General features: G+C 39.5%; 1 protein-coding gene across 1 annotated transcript in view; it reads left to right on the top strand.

The window, feature by feature from the left end:
- Positions 1-15,369, top strand: part of LOC122813331 — an 82,809-nt gene extending 67,440 nt beyond the window's left edge. The window contains exon 2 of the mRNA XM_044085592.1: positions 11,558-15,369. Within this exon, the coding sequence (XP_043941527.1) occupies positions 13,271-14,497 (1,227 nt within the window). The 5' untranslated portion in view covers positions 11,558-13,270 and the 3' untranslated portion in view covers positions 14,498-15,369. The remainder of the gene's footprint in view (positions 1-11,557) is intronic.
- The last annotated feature ends 3,851 nt before the right edge of the window (positions 15,370-19,220 follow it).

The raw sequence follows: 19,220 nt of genomic DNA, 5'->3' as shown, positions 1-19,220 counted from the left end.
TTCCATAGATGGGGTAGTCTCTGGGATACATACCTATCTCTCCAGCAGGTCCTATTTATACCACAGGCAAGGTTTAAGCCTTTAGAATAGGTAATTCTGGTGCCATTTGTTTTATGGATATGCAGGAGGTTCGTCAGAGTGGGATCTGACAATGCCCTGTATGCCAGGCATAGATCTCCCCTCAAAAGCCTGTAGGAGACAGAATACAGGGATAGGTCCTTGAGGTGGTCTGCATAGGACATTTTACTTACGCCCTGTATTCTTTTAGTGAGGAGCTTCTGTGGACATTCCAACTGTTGGATATGCCTGGTTAGGTTCATACCAAAGAGGGCATTATACTCAATGATAAGTCTGATGAATGCGGAATAAAGCGGAACAATGTTTTCCTTGGATTTAGATGCCATACCTTTGTTTATAAGTTGTGCAACATAGAATGATTCCCTCACCACTGTAGACACGTGATGATCAAAGGCTAGATTACTTCCTATGTCTGTCCCTAAGTCCCTGACTTCTGGGTCAACTCTAAGAGGTGAGTTGTCAATATGATAGTTACCAGCAATGGATGACTTCCCAAAGGATACTGTTATGCATTTATTGGCATTTAGTTTTAGTCCATGGCTCTGACACCAGTTGTTTGTCTGTGTCAGCCCCTCCTGGAGAACATTTGTGTCAGTGTGAGATTCAGTGACAGCTCCTAATTTGCAATCATCTGCAAATTTACTCAGCCAGAGACCACTGACATTGGCCTTGATTTCTTTGAATTTAATGCCAAAAATGAACGGTCCAAGGACTGATCCCTGAGGGGCTCCACTTGTGACTGGCCTCTTTGTAGAGGTGGACTCCCCAATTCTAACTTCCTGGGTCCTGTCTGTGAGCCATTTGGTTATCAACTGGGTGACATACGGGTTTATACCTAAACTCTTGAGTTTGTCAACAATGGCTGAGTAGGATATTGTGTCAAATGCTTTGGCCAGGTCAAGGTAGGCCATGTGAATGACTTTGTCCTCATCCATTGCTTTGGTGACCCTCTCAAAAAAGTCCACTAGGTTGAGTAGGCATGATCTGCCCTTGACGAAACCAAACTGGGTTGGGTCCAGTGTCTGGAGGTTTACTATATCTCTATTGATCATCTCCATGATAGTTTTTTCCATGGCTTTGCATATAAGACTAGTGAGACTTATGGGTCTGTAGTTTCCACGGTCTGTAGATGGCCCACCTTTGTAAAGATGGATGAGTGTTACCTTTTTCCATTCATGAGGCATGAAGCCTATTTGGAGGCTACATTTAAATAATTCCAGAGACCTAGATAGGTCATGTTTCATGCTAAATAAAAGTCCAGCAGTGGCAAACAAATAAAACCAAATAATCCAAAAAGGCCACCAACTCTCACATACCAAGGATGCTTAAATTTTTATTGTAGAAAATCAGATCTGATGAAGTCTCCTAGATTGACAAAAACACTTATCGAGTGTTTGTTGAGTCCTTCATGTTTCATGCTATTCAGAAGGCATCCTGGGATATTATATGGGCACATTGATGCAGTGTTCTTGGTCTTAGAGAGAGAGAGCATTAAGGACCTGTTCCCTAATGGTAGTAGGGAACTCTTTCAGAATCTGGCTATTAATGTTGTGCTACCATGATTGTACTGGATGGACCCATTAAAGACAAGGAGCTCATTACTCTATGAGTGAGTTTAACTCACAAGAAATTCTTAAATTATTTTATAGTAATGGTAGCTTTGACTGGTTGACTGGGGTATATATTGTGTTGAATTAAACAATTTCAACACACTGCTGTACCTATCAGCTGCATGACCTAACTGATCTCTCCCACCCACCACCCTCCAACCACACTCCCGTACATATGGCAATGCATAAGCAGGACAAACTTCCATATTGTTCCAAACATAATGTACTGGCACTGGGCATCTGTTTCACAGTAGTACATACTCTGCCTATTAGCTGCGTAGCCTGTAATCTCCTCCACACACACACACACACACACACACACACACACACACACACACACACACACACACACACACACACAAACACACACACACATTGTAATGCAAAAGCACCATATACCTTCCCAGTATTAGAAAAGTACCAGCAGTGGCACTGGTAAGCACATAACAATGCCTGCTATAACTAATAGCTGCATGGCCTGGCAGTCCCCCACGTACATAGGTTCATAGGTTCATACTAGGCTATCTTCCCTAGGGCATTTATAAGCCTAGCCAGAGTGTGTTTGGCTTTCGCACCCATTTTAAATTAATTTTGCTATGCCCTTTTTTGAGGTTAGTATACTGTGCCTCTGTCTAACAGTGACACAGAAGTGATACCCGGGGTAAACCTACGATCTCCCATCCACTCATCAAGATTCCTCTTGAAGAGAGTCAATGAGGGACTCTGCCTGACCTGGACTGGGATTTTATTCCAGAGTGAAGGGAGCCTCTGGGTTATGAATCTGTCCCTCCAGCATGTAATATTTATTTCAGTGTTGAGGTTCAAGTCTCTCGAGCGAGTAGCATGATGGGATCTGGATTTTCTGAGGTGCAGCATGTCCATTAATTCCGTGCTGGACATGGCTTTATACGTCAGGCACAGATCGCATCTGAGCAGGCGGTATGCCACTGAGTAGAGCTGGAGTTTCTTTAACCGGCAGCATATGGCATCTGTTTGAGCCCTTTGATCCTCTTGGTGAGGTACTTTTGGGGTCTTTCCAGTTGCTGCAGGTGTCTGGTAAGGTACATCCCAAAAGGGGCATTGTACTCAATTATGGGCCTGATGAGGGATGAGTAAAGAGACACGATGACCTCCCCTGATCTAGATGTGAATCCCTTCATGATTAGGTGGGCTATATAAAATGTTCTTCTAACCACTTTGGCCACGTGGTTGTCAAATGAGAGATTGCTATCAACTTGGGTCCCCAGGTCCCTAATGACTTCTTCTGTACTTAATGGATTACCACCTATGTGGTAATTTGTGGGCACTTTGTTTTTGCCAAAGGGGATGACTATACACTTTTTGGCGTTTAGCTTGAGGCCATGGCTCTGGTACCAGTTGTCTGTTTCTATGAGGCCCTTTTAGAGGATGCTTGTGTCAGCTGGAGAGTCAATTATGGTGCCCAGTTTGCAGTCATCTGCGAACTTGGTCAGCCACAGTCCTTCCGTGTTGGCCTGTACCTCCGAGAAATATATACCGAACGAGAGGTCCCAGGACTGAGTGTTGTGGGACGCCACTTGTAACTGGTTTGGAGTCTGACATGGCTCCAGCAATTCTAACCATGTGGGTTCTGTCCTTGAGCCAGTTTGCAACCCATCTAGTGACATAGGGGTTTATATTTAAGCTGGTGAGCTTATCTATAATGCCCGAGTGGGGTATTGTATCGAAGGCTTTGCGAGGTCCAGGTAGGCTGTGTGGACCACCTTCCCCTCGTCAATGGCCTTGGTGACTGTTTCAAAGAAATTGACTAGGTTTAAGAGGCAGGATCTGCCCTTAACAAAGCCGAACTGGGTAGGATCCAGTGTCTGTAGGTCCCCAATATCTTTATTTATGAGGTCCATGATGATTCTTTCCATAGCTTTGCAGACCAAGCTAGTCAGGCTTATGGGGGCAATAGTTTCCAGGATCCGTTGAGGCACCACCTTTGTGGAGAGGGACCACTGTTGCTGTACGCCACTCTTTGGGTACATATCCTGTAGTAAGGCTGTGATTGAACAGTAGTTTTATGTTTGGGTTTAGCTCTTCTTGGAGTTCATGTAGGATGCAGCCCAGGACACCGTCTGGTCCCATTGATGCTGTGTTTTTTGCTTTGGAGAGGGCGGCTCTTATCTGAGCATCTGAGATGTCAGGGGGGCAGCACTCTGCTGGGATAGATATTTGCCCTTTTGGTGGGGGGGGGGGGAGTTTGCGCTGAAACTGTTAGCTAGGATGTTGGCAATGTCTGTGGGTTCGATGTATTTTTTGTCATTTTGGACTAATTCTGAGCATATCTGGGAATTCCCACCCAGGTTCCTAACATAACTAAAGAAAGCCTTGTGATTATCCTTAGTGTCCTGTGCAATTTTTCTCTCGAAGCTGGCCTTAGACGATTTTATGAGTGCCCGTAGTTTTTTGCTAATACTGATCAGAGATGCCTTCCCTTTTTGGGATTTTGCTCTATCATGTAGTAGCGTCCTCCTTCTATTGTATAGTTTGTTTATGGCTGGGGTCCACCAGACAGGACGTCTGCCTTTGGAGGATTGGGTCTTGGTTTTATTTGGAATTGCAAGATCCATGCATTCCTGAAGGTGTTCATAGAATGCGTTTATAAAGGATTCTGCAGTCTGGGCCGTATTTTCCACAGGCCCGGGGGCTTTGAAGGATTCCACCTCGGTTTTGAGGAGTGTGAAATTTGCTTTAGAGAAGTTTTTCACTGTGGTTTTCTGGGCAGGGGGTGGGGTCGGGATGTGAATATCCAGTGAGATTAGTTTATGGTCTGATCTTAACAGTGAGGGATACACTTCTGGTCTGGAGCATAGAGTCCCCATGTTGGTGATGATCAGGTCCAGTATGTTTTCCCCTCTTGTGGGAGTGGTAACAAGTTGTTCCATAGCATTTGAGTTTATAAATTCTAGGAACCTTTGGGCTAGGGTGTTGGAGCTAGAGTAATGCTCCCAGTCTATATTTGGGTAGTTGAAGTCGCCCAATATAATTGTGTTTGGAGAGACCTTCATATTTTCCAGTGTTCTCAGGAAGGCTGAGTGGGGTTCCTGGGTTTGGGAAGGTGGTCTGTAGCTGGTTATAAACTGGAAGGCAGTTTTACCCACTGTTAGTTGCACATGGATAGTCTCTGATGCTTCGTGCTGTGCCACCAACCTGGAGGTGTGGCTATCTTTGAAGAATATTGATACTCCCCCTCCTTTTGTGGTTCGGTCTATGTTTTGGGGCTGAAAAGCATGGTATGATGTATAACCTGGTAGTGCTGGGGTGATTTCGGGATCCTTGATCCAGGCTTCTGTTACTGCACAGATATCGGTGTTCTCCATGCTAAGGAGAGTTTCGAGTGTGTGCATCTTGAGGTTTAGACTTCTGGCGTTCAGTAGCATTACTCTTAGTTTCTTATCCCTTGTGATACCTATGGAGGTGGGTTTGTCTTTTGAGCCTTGCCTAAAAAAGGCACTATGGGGGTAGCAAGAGCCTTTGCCAATATCTGAAAGCCCAGGGGTGACAGGTGCAAGCCGTCCCTAGCGAAGCATCGTGGCTTGTCGAGCATGTCATCCCAGGCTGACAGGCATTGGATCCCCTTTGAATGACACCAATGCTTAAGCCAATTGTTTAAATTGATCATCTTGTCTTCATATTGTGGCATCATTCTTGGTGAGGGTAAGATGCTACTCAAGGTCAGGGTCATACCAGCCTGGGCTACATGCTCAGAGAGCTCCTCTATGTCTCTTTTCATGTAGTCCAGGGAGGTACGTCTCAGGTCATTCACACCAGCATGGACAATGACTGAGTCATATTTGTACTTGCCTTGGAGTGACCTGAGTGCTTGCGTTATGTGGTGGATCCTAGCGCCCTACAGGCAGCTCACAGTGACCTTCTCCTTGTTCAGCCTGGTGAGCAGGACGTCAGTGTGCCTGACGATAGAGTCACCTATTACAAGTGTATCAGGTGTGTTGTTTAGCCTTAAGGGCTGTTACTGTTCGGCACACTGGCTTTGTGAGCTATGTGTTGCATGTGTTTTGTTTTGGGGTAGCGGTTGCTTGGGTGTCTCCTTTGGAGGTCTCTGCTGCTTAGGCAGATTTTTATTTAGCGCCTCGGAGTATGTTTTTGTGTGTTTATGTGTATGGTTTGCTGTCGTGGTAGGTCTATGTGAGACTGGAATTGTAGTGAGTGTGGTTTCCTTCTCCTCCTGACTGGTTACGCCAGTACTGAGTTGAGAGAGCTTAGCCTCCTGTTTGGCTATATGGTTGCATCTCTCACATGTGTTGGAATTTGTTGGGAGGAGGAGAGGGTTGTCTGTGTACATGAGGCAGTTGTAACATTGCCTCAAGATTCCCAGATTCACCAGCTGGACTGGAGAGGAGATTGACAACTGACCTTTGGACATGCTAGAATAGTATTGGGAATTCCTTTATAATTGAAAAAAAGGGCCAATGGGGAACAAGGTACTCAAGGGGAGTTTGTAAGGGTGTAGTGCTTTTAATTTTTTAGTGCTGACTTAGTGAGCAAGTGCCAGGTAACTTAAATGCAATGTGTTACAGGTAACTTAAAGGCAAAAACGACAAACAGTAACTTTCTTTCAAGTGAAACAAGGAAATAAGTACAGTAAGCAATTCAGATAGCACTAGGGATCCACAGAAGCTCTGAAAAGCCGCGTTTTAGGTGAAATTAGCATTTCAGGGAAATAAACAAACAACAAGCATACAAACAAAGCTAGATTCAGCAGGCCTGGATCTAGTCTATGCTACAGCAAACAAGGTGTACCAACTTCAATAAGAAACAGTTCAAATATGCAGGCACTATAAGCCTTTAACCAGAAATTCCCAGCTCAGAAGGACAGAGTCCAGCCTGTCCTCCCACAAGAGTGCAGAACACGAACCCTCTTAATGTAAAATAACTGGCCTCAAGCCCAAGTGCTTAAACCAGAATTAATACACTTTTAGAATAACAGACACTGAGCCCTCAATCAGCAGTTCCCAACTTAGAAGGATGTAAGCTACCTGTTCTGCCACCACAGTGCAGACCACAAACCTTCTTAATGTAAAACAACTGGTCTGAAGCCCAAGTGCTTAAACTAAAAGGCTTAGAATGAGTTACACCAAGCAGTAATAAATACAACTGAGTACTTTTAAGATGACGCAAAAGCAAAATAAAGTAGGAAGAAACACAAATACAGTAAAAGCAGATACATTTTTATTTTTTATTTTTTAAGTGGAAAGAGAGAAAGGAAAGAGAGAAAGGAGTAGCCGGAACTAAGCTGATTGGCCTTCTCAAATGTTCTCCCTGTACTGGGTAGAATGAGGTAATGACACTAGACTGGGAGGAGGGTCCCAGATCAAATTTACACTAGGGGCGGGCAACTGCAAAGCCACCAACTATAAAAACTTTATACCAACAGGGAGGGAGGGTGGGAAACAAACTGCAGAAATGTTTCTCACAGCTAAAAAGCAGCAGTGAGCCTTTAAATTAAAGTTTTAAACAGCTAAAGGAGCCTCTAGAAAAAAGAGTTTACTGTAACCAGTTATCAGAAACAAACAACCCAACAGATGCTTAATAAGAGTGGACAATTTCCAGTTACTACCTCACACACAGTGAAACTAGCTAGAAAAATACACAGTACACAAAGTGCTATAAATAACAAAGAAATAAAGAACAAAATAAACAAAAACAGGATACTTAATGTTATATATTATAGCTCCGAGTTTCCTCAGTGTCCTTCCTTCGAGTAATGCATAAGCAGGACATATGTTCCCCGTGTCACAAATGTAATATAATAGCAGATTGTGTACAGTTCACAATGCCTGCAGTACCCAAAAGCTGCATCGTAAAACCTTTCTCCCTAAATACCTGGCAATGCATAAGTAGCACATACTCCCCAAGTATCCCAAATGTAATCTCCTGACACTGAGTTAGCACTTTGTGGTGCACACACTACCTGACAGCTGCATTGCCTCACAGTCCTTTTTTCCTGCACATATAGCAATGCATTAGCAGCACACACAAATTCCTCCTCAATGCCCCAAATGTAATCTACTGGAACTGAGCAATTGATTCCTATTGCCTCTTGTACCTAACACCTGCATGGTCTAACAGTACATCCTAAATAGCACATTGCAGTGCATAAGCACCACGTACCCCACCACATTTGGTTATATCCTTTCTGGACTACTCTCTCCTGCATATTACACAAACTGACTGCCTCAGAATGTTACACAGTACATGCTTGCCCCTTTCTACAAGCACAAGGCAGTGTGTACGCAGCACATACGTACCTCTTCCCGGTGCATGCATTAGGACTTGTTGTTGTCCTGAGCACCTCCTCTCATCGCACAAACATACATGGTAATGCCTGCCTCCTTAGTGCTTAGTGTATTTCCTGTACCAGCTGTAACTGTAAGTACACCAAGAGTGGTCAACAAAAATAGCCAGCATGAAACAGAATCACCTGTATTCTAATGTGACGGGAAGCCCTAGACTGTCTCTCTTTTCAGGGCTCTAGCTAGCTATTCTGGTACCCTGTGCAGTTCCCAAATCTGGTCTTCCCCAGCCTTAATAAAAGTCCTCTTATACCTGAATGCCAAAAACAAAAAGGTTGTCTCCTTTTAAAACTATAGCAAATGGCTTGCCACAACTTGCAGTTATAACACATATGATAAGTGTTACTAAGATGCTTCACCCCTGATTGCAAAGTCAGTAACAGCATTCATCACCTTGTACCTGGGGTGGCTGCCCCTTAGTCTTCTGCTGGAACATACAGATGTGTTTGTTATGACATAGACACATTTTTATATCTCAAAAACTGCCAATATGCCCAGGCCTCTTTCTGTAGCATCACACCAGATCTGAACACATAAGGTATTGCACTAGCATTCACAGCCAGGTTCACTGGGAAGTCAAATCCCATATTACTTAGATGCCGAATATAAATGAAAAGCATAATTATGACCACCACTATGTTCATACTACAAATATCATACTAAGTAGAGTTACAAAAATAAATTCAGATATAGCTTGCTGGTAATGAAAACAATGCAGTGAATGTCATTGCTACATTACACACGCAGGCAGAATATTACAACAGTAATGATCAGTTACCTTTTCCAGCAAAATTACTTCATAGTATATTTATTAACAACTTATTCATGCCAACTACTGCAGAGTATGTGTCTATTTCACAACAATGTGGTGCCTTCATTTTTAAATGGCTAGGTAGTTGTACATGTCATGCTCCATTGTCAACAATTTGTGAATTATATAAAAGTGCCATGTTGTCATAGCAAGCATGTGGCTATTAAACCACTGCATACCTATATCTTTACATGCCTTAGTCATACAATATACAACAAAGTGGTAGGTCAGCACCTGTAAATTTAGCAGTTCATTAAACCACTTGTGTTATGACTTAGCAGCTTGCTTTTGATTTCACAGTATAAAAATTATCAAATACCTTAATTGCAATGATAAAAAAAAAAAAATTCATAATTTGTAGATATACTTTGTTGTGGGTCTATGTTTAACCATAGAATAAAATTTCCATCGAATGGCTAAACATCAAACCCTAACCATTGAACATTCATTCAGTGAACATTGATTTCAGCGAATGGCAAAGTAACTAGTTGGCCAAAACTTCCCCATCTGCCGTTTTCTCCACTGCAGTGTGGTCTTGGAGTTGATATATATAGTTATGGGGGATGTCGGGTGCAAAGCCCCCCACCTGGGTAGGTTTGAAATGCTGCATTTTGCGAGCTGGGGAAGTGTTGGTTAACTAGTTTCTTTCCCTGCTGAAAAAAATTAACATTCTCTGAATGAACATTCAATGGAAATGTTATTCAACAGTTAAACATAGACCCCTTTGTTGCACATGAAAACATTACATTCATTGTTAATGTTACAACATATATGTAGGCATTCAGGAGAGTTTACTTAGTGGTATATTGTATTACAATTAGAAGTTAATCATGCAGAGTATTGCAAAATATATGTGTATCTGGTAACAATGAGATGCAATACTTCTGTAATTATTAAGCAACAGGACCTGTCACAATACATTACCAAAATGCTCTCCATAATGTACAAAGTGCCCTATGCCTCTTTCAGTCATATGGCCATCAAACCACTGCATAACCATGACCTGTCATGTAATGCACTTCAGGTATCAATAAATATTCAACCTCTTGCTGTGAGTTGACAGTGCAACCGCTGCACCACTACGCCGGCCATTATGTTTTCTGTTGATGACAGACTGTTCTGTACATTATCAGAGTGCAACATAATTCTGTCAGAGAACAATGGGATGTCCACTTCTGTCTGCATGTAATATTGAATGTTGCTGTTATTTTGACTTTTACTGTACATATACAGGAAGCACCATTACAGAGTACATAGCAGAAGTATGTACAAGAACCCATTGTATATACTGTGAAAAATGAATGGCAGGACAGCCTAGTAGCATATCTGCAGAACAAATAATATAACAGCAACATTCAATATTACATGCAGACAGAAGTGGACATCCCATTGTTCTCTGACAGAATTATGTTACACTCTGATAATGTACAGAACAGTCTGTCATCAACAGAAAACATAATGGCCGGCGTAGTGGTGCAGCGGTTGCACTGTCAACTCACAGCAAGAGGTTGTCCTCTTTAATTTTTGGCTGGGATGCCTTCTGTGCAGAATCTTTATGTCCTCCCTGCATTCGTCTGGGTTTCCTCTGGGTGCTCTGGCTTCCTCCCACGTTTCAGAGATATGCATTTGGAGTGTTTCTCCCTGGGCCTCCACTGAAAAATGACATTGTTCTAAGTCAGACCTTCCTGGTAAACAAATGTTAAATAAATAATAATGGAGTGCGCAGAGAGTAGACTGCTGGGAATATTACTACTATCATCATTAATGTTAAGAAGGAGAATGAAATGTACTAAGCAGAACCCTAGTATAGCAGTATAGTTAACAAACCTTAGATATTGGCTTGGCAGTATCATCTAGGTCTCATATGAGGAAAACACATACAACATGGAAGTGTCAGTACAGTAACTGAGGGTAGCATGCCAGCAGATGCAGTATTTTGGCAGTGGGTGACCACTGCAAGAAATCAAAGCCTTTCCTCAACATAGTGTGACAGACATACAAAGGGATATAATGCCATTGTAGACTAAAGGCCTTCAAAACAGAACTTAGCAAATTTCTTTTACAGACTATTGTACTTCAGTATGCTATACATGCCTATCAAACAATAGATTGTGAGTTGTTGACCAGTGATGTTCACATGTAGACATGCTGAGTGATTGTGCTGTGTATATATATATATATATATATATATATATATATATATATATATTTATATATATATATATATATATATATATATATATATATATATATAGAAACTTTGGAATCTCCAAATACTAAAATGTCGAGAATAGAGTTCAGGGAACTTTGATGGCAAGTAACGCTGGAAGCATCAAGCCCCCCTGGTTTAAATGATTTTATATCTATTGTTCCATTATTAAAACTGAGATCTCCCAAACTATAATTTTCATTTAAGACACAGTTCCTAATAAAGCCACTAGAAGGTACAATAATGTTGTTTTCTACATCACTTGATTAAGTTAAATTGTTTTTTTTAACATTTTTATATCTTTATATTATAAGGAAAGTATTTAATGAATTTTAAAGTATTTATGTAATAGTATGTTTTTAAGTAAGTGTTTATTTCTCTATGTAATTTAAGGTTTTATACAACACTGTTTTCCTAAAGGAAGTGATTTTTTTTAATTTTTATTATACAATGTGATTGGTTTATTCATATACGTGAGGGACTATATAAAAGGTATAATTTTTTCTTCTAGGTCATCTGATTAAGTCTTTATGAGGAGAGACGAACATGCTGGTGCTACAAGTGCATTTATGTGTTTATGCAGTTTGTGGATTGTGCATTAAAACCTTTTTTTAAACAAACCTCGTATTTTCCATTTTCTGAAGGACCTACAAGGTGGATTCTTGTTACAATTTTGGTGCTTCTGCTTCACTTTTTTGTTTATTGGTCATTTTTTGTGAAGAAAGGAGATGGAGAAAGTTAATCTGCCCAAGGAAGCAAGGGGCAGGACGAGGTGGGCCAGACGCGAAAGCTGATAGGCCAATTGACCGAATTGATTGACTTGTTGATGCCATTGAGCCAATCCATGGTTTCACTTTGTACAAATGTCCTGAAGCAACACCCACCTGAAGGAGGAAGTAGTAAGCAGCCGAGACTGCTTGAGAACAATGGTGGAGGTGGTGTATTTGGTGTACGGAATGAAATGAACGGACGAGAAGGCGTTTCGGAGTTAACTTTTAATGCTGAGCAAACTCCTGGGGTTCTAAGGGGAGCGAATAAAGTACAAATTCCTGTGAATGTTGACTCGTCGCAAATTACACCTGGGCAATGTCAGCAGCCTGGGAAAGAAAGAATGGCAGGTACAAACTTTAAAAGAAATTTAAAAGAAACTAGAGACTGGCTGCAAATGAAATATTCTTTTAAAACGAATGAGAATGTAAATGTGCAACCCATTGTTAATGATTCCTTTAATGTAAAACTAAACAATATGTCAAAACTAATGTTGAGGTACAGAACTTGGATATTGAAAACAGTTATTTGGGAAAATGTATTGCAAAGGGAATTGTACCTAAGGGTTTACGAGTATGGAAATATCCAAACAATGTTCATGCTGGCACTTTATTTCATAACAAATTGCTAGAAGTTTTTAATAACTGTGGCATAGAAATTTTAAAAACTATCATAAAAGAAAATATTAGGAACAAAGATGAAATACATAAGGAAATTGATGTATTGGACCAGAGTATTAAAGATGACCTAGTATTCATTACTAAAGAAGAGAATGAGAGGTATTTTAATATAAGAAATGACATTGATAAGAAATGTAATGAGATTGTACAAAGAAAGATAAGAAAGCTCGAGCATGATTGTAAGGAGTATAAAAACAACACATGCTATCCAAAGCCAAGAAGCTATAGACAAGATGATGTTTTTTACTCTAACAAGCAGGTGAATGAAGTTAATGAAGAAAATCAAAACTATACAGGTGATGATGGGGATATTGAAATGGGGGATTATGGGAATGGGGATGAGTACCCACCACTACGTAGGTCTGAAAGACTCATGAAAAAGAATGAGTACCAACAGTCACATTTTTACTGGAGGGGGGGGGATACTAAGGAGTGATGGTATACCCCCCACCCAAACCAAGCATGACAAAAACAGGTAGATGGTAACAAATATTTATTCGATGGTTTTTGTATTTACAATTTCAGCAATGAAATACTTAATAAAGAACATTTTAGTTTATTATCCAGGGGACTAAAATTCATTCCTTATAGGAAGGGTGACCTTACAAAAACATTTAATGGACATAAAAATGTTCATTAGAAAAGTAAACCTAGGCCTGGTTTTACCTGCAATTTCAAGTGAGTCTGAACAGGGATTGAGGTGAAAGAGTACATACAATCCACCATTTCACCCTCAGCTAAGGAATTTGGAGAGGGTTATTGAAAAAGAGTTAAGAATGGAATATAGTAAAATCAAATATAGACCCAATCTATTTAGGAAAGAGAATACTATACTTAAGGAATTACAAGCTAACCCCGACATACGAGTTATGAAGCCAGATAAAGAAGGAGGTGTAGTAATAATGGATAATATAACCTATAAAGGTAAAATGAATCATATTTTGATGGATGAAGTGACTTATTCCAGTGTGTCTAACAATGAGGTTAATATAGCCTATAAAAGGATAGACAATGTTTTGGAAGATCTGTATATGGAAGGCCTAATTGATGAAAAAACACTTAGATTTTTAAGGGTAGACAAACCAAGATTGCCATCCATATTCAAAATACCCAAGACACACGAGAATGAGAAAGATCCCCCCTTAAGGCCTATAGTGTCGGCAGAAGAGTCTAAGACGCTCCCCTTGGCTAAATATGTAGATAATAAACTTAAACAGTTATGGGTCAACAGAAAGGCCATTTTAAAAGATTCTTGGGACTTTTTGAAGGAAATTACCCCAGAATTGTTTCATGATGAATTAACCTTCATTACTATAGACATAAATAATTTATTTTCAAGCATTCCCTACCGGGAAGGAATGGATTTATTTGAAGACATTTTATTTGAAGATACTGATTTAACCCACAGTGAGAAGCTAGTTTGTATTAGTTTAATGGAATTGGTCTTAAAGTACAATTTCTTTTTTTTCAAAGGTGAATTTTACCAGCAAATGCAAGATGTGGCAATGGGGGCAGCTTGTGCCCCAACATATGCCAACCTTGTTCTAGCTAAGTGGGAGGAAGAATATATATTAAATTCCGAGTTTGCTACTAATTGGACAGTTTATAAGAGGTTTTTAGACAACATAGTAATTTTTTGGAAAGGGACTGGAGAGTTATTTGATGAATTCTTGGTTTATATGAAGAATACCACAAAATTTTTGGAATTCACTTACACACTATCCAGGGACTGTTTGCAATATTTAGATGTGGAAATATATAAGGCAGACGGTAAATTTGAGTCCAGGGTATTTAGAAAGCCTACCTTTTGTAACTCATTTCTTCATTATAGAAGTGCACATCCCCCACATTGCAAAAGGAACATAGTTAAGGGTCAGTATGTCTGTGGTAGCCGAATGACTACTTCAAGTTATGATTTTAACAAAGAATGTGGATTGTTAAAAGAATTTTTCTTGGAAAGGGGTTACCCACTGGACCTGGTGGGGGGGGGGGGGTTGAGGTAGAAGTAATGGCTGGGAGATCTACCAAATATAGACCCATTCTAGGACAGAATGAAATAATGCACAATGATGCAGGGGAAGAACATGATGGTAATTACAATGGAGCTATGGTATTAGAGTACAATGCTCTTAATGGAACAACAAAGAGAATTATTAAATCTGAATGGGAAATGTTTGTAACCATTTCAGACTTGGAAAAGTTTCCCAATAGCCCTCTGAAATTTGTATACAAGAACTCACCTAGTTTGAAAAGCATTCTTAAACATGGTGGTAAAAACAAGGCAGGAAACAGGAAGAGAGTGGGGACTTACAAATGCGGCCTTTGTTCCCAATGTGCAAGTATAGCTAACACTGACAAACTTTTTATTGAGGCTAGGAATAGGTGGGTATGCAGCCCTGGGTACTTTAATTGTGAAGCCATGGGGTTAGTATATCTTGCTTTGTGTGTTGAGTGCAGATCCTTCTATGTAGGTAAAACCGAACGTAGACTCAAGAGAAGGATTTATGAACATAAATATGACATTTTGAAAAAAAGGAGACCAATGCTTTATATAAACACACGAAAGTTTGTTTAAAAGCTAACTTTATTATTTTAGTCTTGAAACAAATATCAAAAGAAATCAGGGGTGGATTATGGGAGGAGAGAATAGAGTTCAGGGAACTTTGGTGGCAAGTAACGCTGGAAGCATCAAGCCCCCCTGGTTTAAATGATTTTATATCTATTGTTCCATTATTAAAACTGAGATCTGCCAAACTATAATTTTCATTTAAGACACAGTTCCTAATAAAGCCACTAGAAGGTACAATAATGTTGTTTTCTACATCACCTGATTAAGTTAAATTGTTTTTATTAACATTTTTATATTTTTATATTATAAGGAAAGTATTTAATGAATTTTAAAGTATTTATGTAATAGTATGTTTTTAAGTAAGTGTTTATTTCTCTATATAATTTAAGGTTTTATACAACCCTGTTTTCCTAAAGGAAGTGATTTTTAAAAAAAAAAAATTATTATACAATGTGGCTTCACTTCTTCGTTATACAAATTAATTCTGGTCATGAGTTCACTAAACAACTCTAGACCTACTGTTAGGAATAACAGTAAATAATGAAACAATATCTAGTGTTACTAATAAAAAAACAGAACTTATTTTACCCTGTTGCATATGTACATAAAGATCATTAAGAAATTGTTCAGTGTCTTTAAGAATAAATTCAGATTTATCTATAATTGGTTTCAACTTTTTGTCTAAATATATGGATAGTGCCTCCGTGCACCACCCACTACTTGAGACTATAGGTCTCATAGGGGGTCTGACAGGGTTCTTATGAATCTTAGGCAGACCCTGTATGTGGGGAATAGTGTATTTGGTACTAATAAAATATTCAATTAGTTCTTTGCTAATAAAATGTGTTTGTTCTAGTTGCCTAATACTATTATTAACTGATATAACCATTTATTTAACATCAGAGTATCTAATCTTCTGATAAAAATCAGTATTGTCAAGCATCTCATACATCAGAACATCATAGAACTCACTATCCAAGACAACTATACGCCCACCCTTATCAGCTGGTCTAATGACCAAGTCAGCATCATTTTCAAGTTTATACAAGGCTTCAAATTCACTTTTACTAAGGTTATGCCATTTATTTCTACATTTCTTATCATTGTATGTTTCATATATATATCATCTATAACAATCTGTTCAAAGGCATTAATCAATGCTGTTTGTTTGGGGACAAAAGTGCTAGGTCTATTAAACACATATCCATTATTCACTGCATTCTGCTGAAATAAATATTTCAACATCAAATTTCTTGTGAACATCTTAACATCAAAAATTATATCTGTGATACTCATATCACTGGAAGGTATAAAAGATAAGCCTTTCGAGAGTACATTAATTTCTGAGTCTGTTAAAACACGCTTAGAAAGATTTGTTATATATGTCTTACTTGTTGGAAAGCTTTCTTTATGGTGTAGGTATCAGTTTTTTGGATTTTTATTATACAATGTGATTGGTTTATTCATATATGTGAGGGACTATATAAAAGATATAATTTTATTCTAGGTCATCTGATGAAGTCTTTATGAGAGACAAAAACGCTGGTGCTACAAGTGAGTTTATGTGTTTATGCAGTTTGTGGATTGTGCATTAAAACCTTTTTTTTAAACAAACATCGTATTTTCCGTTTTCTGAAGGACCTACAAGGTGGATATATATATATATATATATATATATATATATATATATATATATATATATATATATATACATTCTCGAAATACTGAAATGTCGAATTTCAGTATCTCTAAACCAAAGCATCGAATCTGCAGATGCGCGAAACTGCAGAATATCGAACCTGGAAATGTCAAACCCACGGTACTCATGGCGCATTAGGTAAGTGTGGTGTTTTTAAGGGTTTTGGGGAGGGTTTGTGTGTTTGTGAGTGTGTCGGGGAGTGTTAGGTGTGGGTTAGGGTACACAGGTGAGAGTGTGAGTGTGTCACTGTTGAGAGTGGTGGTGTTTGTATCTGTGTGATGTGTTTGTGCGAGGGGTGTGGAATGTATGTTGGTGGGTTTTGTGTGTGTTGGTGTTTAGTGCGACCTCGGAGTTAGTATATATCAGTAGGGGGTGCAGCCCCCCCACATGGGGTACAGGGGGGCTTTGCCCCCTGTTTATAGTAAGTGTGTGTGTGTGTGTGTGTGTGTGTGTGTGTGTGTGTGTGTGTGTGTTTTTGTGTTGTTTTGCAGAGGTAGGTGTAGTTGTGTTTGTGTGTGTGCTTTAACGGTCGTGGTTTTGGGTTTTGCAGTTTTGGTTTTCGGTTTTTTGGTGTTTCGACTTTATAGTCTTGAAATACTGAAATTTGATATTTCAGTATTTCGAGATTATAAAGTGAATTTATATATATATATATATATATATATATATATATATATATATATATATATATATGGTTTACTATGGTGATGTCGAAGTGGGTTCAGTTGAACTCACTTCAGTCGAAGTCCAGAGGCCGAACGGCGACAATGTCGAACCTGACATTGTTGAAGTACGAATCTCGCCCCTATCTCAACCCATGTTAAAGCCCATTTCAACTTCGAAGACAAGTCATATTTCGACAATGTCAGAATTCGACATTGTCGTTTTCACGTATGTGGGTCGGTGATCCCATCATTCGATGGGGTCCAGTTCGACCATACCACAGTAAACCTATATAGATATATATATATATAGATAGGTCTATACATGTCCATACAGCTACACATCAAGAGTCATATACCTCTGTGTAGTTCAGTTCACTCTTGGACTTCTGCCAGTAACGTGGGCTGGCTTCTCGTACTCATCTGCTTACAGGTCTGCCACTGTTGAACCTAATCCTCAAACATTACAGCAGTGTTACCTTGCTCTGCCTTATAGGCTGAGATGCTACAACAGATGGGCACCGCAGTCATACTTTTCTGTTTGTTGCCATGCAGTATGATGTAATGGCCTTCTACAGGGTGAAATCAGCAGTGGCCAAAGTCTTCATATACCCAAAAGCAAGCAGAACACAACATATAATATTTTCAGTGTACTGTACTGTTATCCTATTCCCTTAAAATGCTTGCACTGTACAGCACACACCTGTACAGAGTACTAAATAGCATAAAAATATATAGTAATTGCAGTAATACAATGGCTTGTCATTGCTGTAATCAGAAATGCACATTCACAAAGTAATGACTAGCACTTCTGTGGGAATCTGCTACCCTGTCATAAAAGCCCTAAGCACAGACAGTCCAAACAAATAACAAACTGAACTGCTACAATCAGTGCCATACTACAAGTGTATGAATACACATGGTAGTCATTCAGAATTCCCATTAGTAAGTCATACTACCAGCACTGCAGTTATCTGTGCACGGATCAACTTCAGAAGCTCAAAGTTTCAAAACTTTGAACTCTGAATGGCTGAGACCATAAGATCAGAGTTTTGAAACTTCGAAAATGTAATAAAGAAAAAAATACATTTTTTTTTTTTTACTTTTGCAGCACCCCACACCCCCTGCTAAATAAATATACCAACTCTGAGATCACACCCCAGTAAGGAAAATGGTAAATTTCCCATCCCATGCTGCACTGCCATCTCCATTCAAAACATTTGAAGTTTCAAAACTTCAGTCTTATGGTCTCAGCCTTTTGAAGTTCTTTGAAACTTTGAGATTCTGAAGGGGATTCCCATGCACACACCACCACAAAATAGGACTAATATGCAGAGTACATTAATGCATCATTGTGCCGTGCCTTGTCTGTAAGCCAGCACTTACCCATGAAAACTTTATTCACCAAAACAGTATTTGAGATACAACACGGTCTGCTGACATTTCCTGTTGACCACCTGAGTCTATGGTTCATTAACATTCCCACTGAAGTGCATGGCTGATATCCACAACCTAAGTGTAAGATGTGTTGGGAATAAATACTCATACGACTTGCACAACTGTATCTTGACATTGCAGCCTCCTGCACCACATGTGTAACATATAGTTTCAAAACTTACCTGGCCTGCTTGCTGTCATACAGGTAATGAATCATCTTTGGTGTGAAGAATGTGCGATCACGACTGATGCTTCTAGAGACGGAGACACTCCGGATGTTGTATAGTAACAGTGGGCTGATAATTATGTACAGAAGCTCTTTGTATGCATGCCTACCAACAAGAGTAGCAGGAGATATT

Source organism: Protopterus annectens, chromosome 10.part0 (genome assembly GCF_019279795.1).
Source record: "Protopterus annectens isolate FY-2018-M chromosome 10.part0, PAN1.0, whole genome shotgun sequence".
NCBI classification, from domain to species: domain Eukaryota; kingdom Metazoa; phylum Chordata; order Ceratodontiformes; family Protopteridae; genus Protopterus; species Protopterus annectens.
This window is presented reverse-complemented; position numbering and strand designations above follow the sequence as displayed.